Source organism: Lathyrus oleraceus, chromosome 1 (genome assembly GCF_024323335.1).
Source record: "Lathyrus oleraceus cultivar Zhongwan6 chromosome 1, CAAS_Psat_ZW6_1.0, whole genome shotgun sequence".
NCBI classification, from domain to species: domain Eukaryota; kingdom Viridiplantae; phylum Streptophyta; class Magnoliopsida; order Fabales; family Fabaceae; genus Lathyrus; species Lathyrus oleraceus.
Window position 1 is genome coordinate 391037890 of NC_066579.1, and position 9268 is coordinate 391047157.

The 9268-nt window shown below is 29.4% G+C and overlaps 1 protein-coding gene across 2 annotated transcripts; it reads right to left on the reverse strand.

The window, feature by feature from the left end:
• Positions 1–5947: 5947 nt before the first annotated feature.
• Positions 5948–8998, reverse strand: LOC127073788 (uncharacterized). Of its 2 annotated transcripts, none has more exons than XM_051015013.1 (7): positions 8849–8998; positions 8428–8485; positions 6706–6771; positions 6548–6595; positions 6380–6442; positions 6214–6276; positions 5948–6105 (listed from the first exon to the last, which is right to left on the reverse strand). In XM_051015013.1, the coding sequence occupies exons 2-6, from the start codon at positions 8473–8475 to the stop codon at positions 6223–6225; spliced, it is 279 nt and encodes a 92-aa protein (XP_050870970.1). In that variant the 5' UTR covers positions 8476–8485; positions 8849–8998; the 3' UTR covers positions 5948–6105; positions 6214–6222. The 2 variants fall into 2 exon arrangements, with proteins under 2 accessions (XP_050870970.1, XP_050870978.1); XM_051015021.1 differs by lacking the exon at positions 8849–8998 and adding an exon at positions 8605–8743.
• Between the last annotated feature and the right edge of the window lie 270 nt (positions 8999–9268).

Consider the following 9268-nt stretch of genomic DNA (forward strand, 5'->3'; position numbering starts at 1 on the left):
TTTCTTTCCCACCTAATAACATGAGAAACCTAACATTTTCAAATAACACTAACGCGCACAACTAACCTAATGGTTCCCGTTGAGTACAACGGACGTGAGGGGTGCTAATACCTTCCCCTTGCGTAATCGACTCTCGAACCCTGATATTGGTTGCGACGACCATAATCATTGTCGTTTTTTCTTGGGTTTTATCGATATTTCCCCTTTCCTTTTTAGGAATAAATAAAGTTCGGTGGCGACTCTGTTCAGTCCATCATTGCGAGCGTGCGATTGCGGTTCGCTGAGTCGTGTTCTCATTTTTTGAGGTGCGGCACTCCTTATCCATGATCCATGAGATGTGATCATAAGTCTATATACATAATAGTTTTATTGCTTTAATGTTATCCCACTTTATAATAAAGCTCGACTATGGATACTTTAAGAATAGTGTCCTAATTTTTAATGGGATCTCATGATTAAGTCACACTTGATACATTAAACGGACTAGCTATTCTAGGGACTTTATTAAATAAACATAATAAAGAAAAACCTTTTTATTATTAATAAATAATTCGATACAAGTACCAAAAGTATTGGCCATTAGAGCTTACACCAACAGTTATTTTAAGAGCTACAAGTTCAGCTTACATAACTTGTCTCCAACATTCAAACTTGTTAGCCTCGTAAATGATTTTGGTTCACTTATAGTGTTAAGAGACATAGCAAAATGGTTTTGTAATGGAGATAACTTTGAATAAGACATGAATTAAGAAAAAGGATAATTAGTACATGGAGATGAAATGTTTGGTCCATCAATTACTGAATTGCATATGTAATCTTTGTGATATGATGTAGGATGTTTAATTCAGACGGAATATGAGGTAGGTTTGTTTTGTGTGGGTGGAGCAAGCCAATCAGGTTATTTTTATCATCATTAATTGATGAGGTATCATTTGATGTTGGTGTGTCAATTGTATAAGGTGTTATAAAGGTGGTTGTATGATGGATATAGGTGTGGAAGGTATTCTATGTGTATGTGTTCTCATTGAGTGTTGTTCAATGATATCAACATTGTCGATGAACTGAGGTGACATGACATGTGTGGTGTTTCTTGGTAGACTTCCTAATTATGATTTGGATTAGTATTATTGGAAGGAAAAGACAATGTGTGTTCATGAAATGAGACATTTCTAGAAATGAAAGTTTCTTTTGAGTTTAGGTCAAGTAATCTGTAACCTTGGTATCGTGACTTGTACCCCCAAGAAGATAGATATTCTTGGTCTTGCATCAAGTTTGGTTTTATGTGATTGAAGTATGGGTGCAAATGCAAGACAACCAAAATATTTTAAGGAATTAAGGTCAGGTTCCTTGTCAAATAAGGCTGAGTATGGTGATTTGTTTTGAAGAATAGGTGGTATAGTTCTATTGATAAGGAAGATGGCATGATTAAGGGCATATGACCAACATTGTTTTGGTAGTTTTGACTAATATATAAGGGCTCTTCCAACATTCAAAATATGTTGGTATTTTCTTTCTACTCTCCCATTTTGTTGAAGAGTCTCAACACAAGTTTTTTTTTATGTTGAATGCCTTTTGAATTGTAAAAAAAAGTAAGGAAAATTCAGTTTCATTGTCAGCTCTTATGGTTTGAAAGGTGATATTGTATTAATTTTCAATCATATGGACAAAGTTCTGAACATGTGACACAACTTCAGCTTTGGTTTTAATGAGTATGTTCCATATAAATCTATTGAAGTCATCAAGTATAGTTATAAATTACTTGTGACCATGGACAAATTGAGTTGCAATTGGCCCCAAAATATCAAAGTGAAGTAATTTAAATTTGGTAGAGGCATGAGATGGAGTCATTCAAATTTTGATGATATTCATCATCAACTTGTACAAGCCATTCACTTGATTATCAAAACCAATCATCTTCAAGGACTTTATATCCTGAAAATAACAATGATTATATATAAATTTGACTGATAAGTTTAGGGTCTGGTATAATTTGGACACATAAATCAAATTGAGTTTAAACTCGTTTGAGTATAAGATATTGGTTACGTAAAGGAATGGAGAAATTTGAACACTGCATGTATATGAAACTTGGACTGAATTACCATTAGGTCAATTGACATTAATATGCTTAATTCTATATAAAGACTCAAAAACTTGTGAAGGTGGACATATATGATTGTTATCTCCAGAGTCAATGAGCCAACAATGGGAAAATGAGTCAATGAGCCAACAATTGGAAAATTTTATGTTTCTTCCTGAACAAGAAAGGATCGTTTTAAGTATTTTAGAGTTTCCTATGTTTGAAGTGTTTGATTCATTTAGTGGATGGCCAAGATGAATCTTTATATAAGATGTAATTTTATTTGAACTAGAACCAATATCATTTGTTGTTGAGGGGATCAAGTTGGCCCGTTGTAACAAACTTACAAGTTTATCATACTTATCTTAAGATAAAACATGTGTAGGTTCTATAGAATATGATGGTTGAGTTGAGTTATGAGCATCATGAATTGAACTTCTTTGAGCATTAGTAACTTCATGAGGTTTGTTTACTTGTGGTTGGCCATGTTTTTATTAACGGAAGTCAATAGTATGGCCTTGCCTATTGTAGTATATGTAATACCTTGAATTGATTTTACCGAATGAACCTCTACCCCGAACATATGCTCTCTTAACATCAAAGGCATTTGACAACAAGTTGGAATCATCAAATACAGGTGTGGAAACAATTTTACTTTTCTCTTGATCAACTAATGAGTAAATGTTCTTAATAGATGGGAAGGATTCCATTGGTAATACATGTGTCTTCACCACAGAAAAAAATATCATTCAGGCCAGTCAAAAACTGAATTGTTTGATTCTCAATAATGTAATTTAAGTTGAGTGCATAGCATCACATTTACACTAATGGAAACATGTGCAAGTAGGAATTGGCCAATGAACATTGAATTTATCTCAAAGAGTTTTTATCTCTATGAAATACTCCAAAGCAGATTTAGAAACTTGCTTAAGTGAATTGAGTTGATATCTTATGTTTGAAAATCGAACTCTATAAAATTTGAAAAATATATTTTAAATCTTCCCAAACATCAATATATTTTTATGAAACATAATGTAACATTGTAAACCCCAAATATGATTTATAAAACATTGTAGAAAATATGAAGATAAAATAAGAGTGTCACATTGACAAAACAAACAATTTTTGTTCCTAAAACGAAATTCAATTCAAAACATATCATACATAATTAATTGAAAACAACTTAAAAGACATATAAAAAAAAGTATCTCATCGTGATGTCACAATATCAGAGTGAAACCGAAATGAATACTAAAAAGTCGACAAAAGATACGACGAACATAATGCGAAAATAAAGCTACTAAAGATGCCAACATTGTGAGACTTCTTTTCTAGAGCAACACTTTTGTGAGAGACACACCATATATTCACCCAAAATCTTAAGGTGATAGGTGGGTGGATTCTCTCACTTGTAAATGCTCAAGTCTCCATTTTTCCAACCAATGTGGGACTATTATCCACACTACTCACACTTGATACATTCTCAACAGACCAAACACCTAGAATTCGATATACATGAATCAACAATAATTTTTAACATCAAGAATAAGTAACACATATAACATCAATTGTTCGTGCTTTATTCATCAAATCATCGTATAACATATGAATAACAAGAGATCCAACATAGATTCACACGAATTTCACATCAGTAACAAAACAATCAGCATTAAGAACACAAAACAGAATTCAGAATCAACCTAACCATGGAGGTTTTTCACAAACCTCTTATAAGTCAATAACAACATCATAAAAGAGAAAAGGAGGCAAGGGGATCCCCATTATCCCTTAATCTTAACACTCGTTATGAAATAGTCTCCCTTCTATCTTGATTAAGCTAGGACCTTGAACTTTTTGGTGATGGAAGTTCCAAACCTTGAAATCATCTTTCTTCTATGGTTGTCTCAACTCTTCTCTTTATTTCTTCTCTACTAACCTGTTCTCTAACTTCCCTCACCCTTATATAGAAAATATGTTTTTATTTTTATTTTAATTATTATTACTAATTTCCTTTATTGTAATAAATCTCATTATTTAGCCCATGATTTCTAAATAATTACAACCCTTCATATTTTCTTTTATTATTATATTTTATATTAGTAAACTCTTATTTTATTTTATTAAAACTCTAAATAATAACATGATCAATCATAAAGCATATCAAAAATTCAAATTAAAAAGCTAATAAAAATTTTAAGGTGTCATAACATCACAGATGCACTGATGTAAACATGTGCAACTAGGGATTAGTCGATGTGCATTCAATTCATCCAAGGAGTTTTCATCTATATGAAATAATCCAAAATAAATTTAGAACCTTGTTTAAGTGAGTTGAGTTGAGATGTTATGTTTGAAACTCGAACTCTATCAATTTTGGAAAATCTTTCTTTTAAATCTTCTCAAACATCAATAGAGTTTTCATGAAACATAACGGTTTGAGTATTTGAATCTGAAACTGAATTAATAAGCTAAGAATATATCATATGATTACACATTTCCCAAACTGCATGATTGAGATCTTCATGATATTGTATTGGTGTGGATCGATCAATGATGAGAAACTTGTTATTTTCGCCAAGATCTCGTCACGTTGATATGCTTCATCCAGCATAGCTGGATCCATCAAGTTTTGGTGTAACTAAAACAACATTTTATATATCACTTAAGTGTACATAATAAATTGAATCTAATTGAGGTTGAGCTTGAATTTGATGCACATTGTTGTTACTGGGGACCATTGATGAAGCTTAAAGAAAAAAATTGCAAAATTTGCAGAATTCGTAATTTCAGCAAGCAATCGAGCAAGAAGAATTTGATAAAAATTAAAGAGGTAAAAGGAATCAGAACGGAAGAATCAAAGAAGGAAATTGGATCGAAGACAACTATTTATAGAGCTCTTGATACCATATTATGAGCAAAGTAATCTACTTCATTAAAATTGAATGAATGAGTACAATGGCTACTTATAGAGGAGGAAGAGTGCTTGTTCTTCATTCTAGGAGTATGTACAATATTAAATCCTCTAACTAACTGTAACCAACTCCTAACTAACATATGCTAATTATGAAAAGTTTGCATTCTAAGAAACCAACTAACATGCTATAAAGGGAAAACTTGTCCAACAAGTTAGTTATTGGAATAACTAACTTGTAACTACTACTTCTTATTTCTCATTGGGTGTTCCACACAAATAGATTGAAAACATGATAAAAAAATTCTGATCATGAATTGATTCAAGCAATTGTATGAATCGGATCACCAAACAGAAGTGAAACATGGCAAGAAATTTTAAAGAAAAATTTCTTTAAAATTCATGCACTAGATGCACTAGTGTGAATCAAATCACATAAACATAAATCACACGAATTTTGAAGAAAAAAATCTCATTTGATTTGATTCATAACTACTTTGAATCGATTCATGCAAACAAAACACTTTTACTCTATTCATGAATTACTTTGATTCAATTCATTTTCATTTAAAGTTGATTTAAATCAAACCTACATTTTATACATTAAGAACCATTTTAACCTTGCGAGTTGGGTTTAATGAGAAAACTCAATATGAATCCAGTTAATTTTGAATTAGATCCTAAAATTGTGGTAGAAAGTTTCTTATCTTTAAAAAAGATTATACAAAAATTGACCTTTCAAATTAACTTTATTTAAACTAGATTAAAATTTGAAAGTGACATTATTTTTAAACAAATTTTATTACAAATACGATAATTATTATGAGAGTAACAAAATAAACAGCCAATAATTATTTTAGTCATGAGATGAGATATTGAGATTGGGTCTACCAAATTTCAAACCCCAACCCCACGTTTTGTCAAATAAAGTTGAAAGTTCCATGTAAAGCAAAAAGGAAGTGAAATGAAGTTTTATCTAAGTGCCAATAATCGAAAGCATGAAATGAATTAATGGTAATATACATCATAATCAAACCAGCTAAAACATCATGACATTTATAAAATTAATTCATCATGATCAAATCCTTCTGCCAATTATTCAATCTAAGTCTCCCTGCATTATCATGGATATAAGATTAGTGAATATAGAATAATTAAAAACAAAATTAATACTAGAGTTATATTTATATTTTATATTTTATTAGAGTAAAAAAAAACTCACCAATTTATCTCAACCAGATGTGCATGCAGGTCTTCTTGGGGGAAGCTGTTGATGTGGAGTTTTCTGTTTTTTTTTAATAAAAAAAGAAGAGAAAAAATGGATTAATGCACACAAAATATAAATAAATATTAATAATATTTTTTTAAATATTAATAATATTTATTACCTGTAGTTTTGGTCGCAGGGTCTCTACTGCTGCTGTAGATTGTTGATTCACTCCAGCACCTTGCTGTTAATATTAATTTTCAATGAATTAACATTTTAAAAAAATGAACATCTTTTGCTATATTTTTTAATATTAAATATAAAACATGAATTATAAATTAAAATATACCTTGCATAATGCCCAGTCTGCTGAATCAAAAAATGCCCTTTCGTTATCCTTTTTAGCACACAAAAAATAATTAGATTTAATTGGAACTTTTAATTAGAGAATAAATCATAGATGAATTATTATGTATAAAAAATTGTTTTTTTTTAATATGGACTTACTTTGGATATCAAAGGCTTTTTCTTTGGGACAAGCCCACCATACTTCTTGCCCGCAGATGATGATGACTGGTTTTTAAAAAAGAAAATTTGTTATTTCCAACATAAGAAATTAAAAGAAAAATATATATTTTAATTATTAATATTATAATTTTATGGCCAAATCTCATCAATCATAAAACAATATTTATAAAAAATTCAAGATTGTTCTTGAAAAAAAAAATGTATATTATAATGCAACGGTTATATATTCCTTTTAGAATAAAATATAAACCTAACTATTTTGAAATTTTTACAAAAATAACCCACTTTTTAAAGAAAATTCCCAAAATATTTCTGGTTTTAAAAAAATTCTCAAACTATCACACTTTTAGGAGGAATCGTCAATTGAATTGGAGACTCCTCTCAAAACTTGAATGGAGGCGCCAATTCAATTGGCGTCTCCTCTTAAGCCCTACAAATGGGAGTCAATTCAATTGGCGCCTCCTCCTAAACCCTACACGGGGGCGCCAATTGTATTGGCTAGGGCACCTGCCCTAGCTAATCCAATTGACGCCTCCATTCAATTTTTTAGAGAAATTCTCAATTCAATTGGCGACTCCTCTTACAAGTGGAGTAATGTGATAATTTTTTTAAAATCAGATTTTTTTTTGGAAATTTCCTTTTAAAAAATAGATTATTTTTGTAAAAATTTCAACTATTTTGATTTCTTCAAATCAAATTCAAAAGAATATGTCGTATGAGATTACAATACAATCAAGAAAGGAAAAAAAAATAGTGAGAATATTCTAGAAGATCCAATTTTTGTTTGCTGAACAAAAAAGCAAGAACTAATTATTGGCATGGGAATCTCATGTTTTGGAGAAATAAGGTTCACATGAATTGCTTGACAGCCCAAAGGCCAGTTAGGCTTATTTTGTTTTGCATACTGATTTTTGTTTTGTTAACTTTGTTGTGACATCTTCCTAAGGTAGGGCCCCCTTAAAATCTTCTAACCGACAATTCTTTTCCCTCATCAAAAATATCTTCATTTTTAAATTTCAAAATAGTATCTAATATTATCTAATATTTTCATCTTATAATTTAGATATCTTTAGCGCATAACTGCATATAATTATTCTTAATAAATATTAAGTTAAAAGAGATTTTTATCGTCGTAATAGTAAATATAATAATTGACAACGAAACTACTCTTAACTAATTAAGTTAAAAGAGACTTTTATCGGCTTACACAAAGACTAAATTAACACAATATTCTATTTAGAAAACCTAAAAATACATAAATCATAGACACAATTAAAGTACTAAGTACATGCTACCAACATTATGAAAATATAGTACATTGGTACAAGAAATGTACATAATTGAATTCAACACGTGCACTTAAGTTGCTTCCTTTTAATTTTGGTTTTCTAGACAAATGACAAATACAATTTGAAATTCACAAATGAGATTTTAGACTCAAATTCAAATATAATAATACTCAAACTCTCATAATTCAACATTATTATTAGTCAAAATTCAAACATTAGTTCATCCTGTTCTAGAAAACTAATATTTTCACCTAAACACAATACGGGTAAATAGTTTCACATATTATAATCAGCAGTATATTTAATGTATATATAAGTTAAAGAAATAAAAATGTAAAAAAAATATTTAAGATATATAGATGATAAGATGAATAATAATAATAATAAAAAAGGTTGAGGTTAGATTATGCACCTCAACGTCATTGGCAACGAAATAGTCTTCTCTATTACACTCTGCCATCTCTCTTTACCTATTCAACAAAAACAAATTCATATCTCACACACAGATCAAAACATTCCATTGAAAACAAAATTAAATAATTTATTAAATATTCCATTTAATATAAAAAAATTAAGAAAAAACTCATACTCAAAGCAAGATAGTAAACGACAAGGTTAGAGAAGAGAGAGAGAAGAGGATATAGAAACAGAGAAATCTCCAAAATCAAGCAAAGAGAAATTTCTGTGTAAAATGGTGTAGAAGCATATCCAATTTTTATAGCATAAGTGATAATAATAATAATAATGATAATAATAATAATAATATAAAGAAGATAAAATGTAAAATAAAATGGAAAATGATGAATAAAGAAAAGGGTGATGTTGATAATTACCTTGTGGTGAGAGCAAGGTAGAGATGCAAGAGAAGAGAAAATTATAGAGAGATAAAAAGTAGAGATAATGAAGAAGGGTTTGAGTGAGAAAGTTAAATAAGAATATGCTAACATCTTATATTATTATTACATTTATAATTATAATAATAAAAATAATATGAGGGTAGGAAAGAAACTACCAAATGGCATAATAATAATGGTATAATAATAGGAATAATTTAAATTTTGATTTTATTTATAAAATGTCCAATTGCATAAGTTTTCTATGTGGATGGATAGGTAGATAAGACGTTTTGATTTTTTTGGATTTTGTTTGGATATTTTTAAGGTTGGTTTAGTATAATTTTTTAATTTTGAGATTTTTTTTCTCTAAAGATGGAATAATATATATTATTAAATTTATTAAGTGATTTAATTAAG

What these genes read in the sequence shown, in the direction of transcription:
- LOC127073788 (XM_051015013.1), bottom strand. Translation starts at nt 8,475, where the DNA reads ATGGCAGAGTGTAATAGAGAAGACTATTTCGTTGCCAATGACGTTGAG. An exon ending in AAAAGCCTTTGATATCCAAA is followed by an intron (nt 6,596 to 6,705) that starts GTAAGTCCATAT and finishes TGTGCTAAAAAG; the next exon opens with GATAACGAAAGGGCATTTTT. An exon ending in CAGACTGGGCATTATGCAAG is followed by an intron (nt 6,443 to 6,547) that starts GTATATTTTAAT and finishes TAATATTAACAG; the next exon opens with CAAGGTGCTGGAGTGAATCA.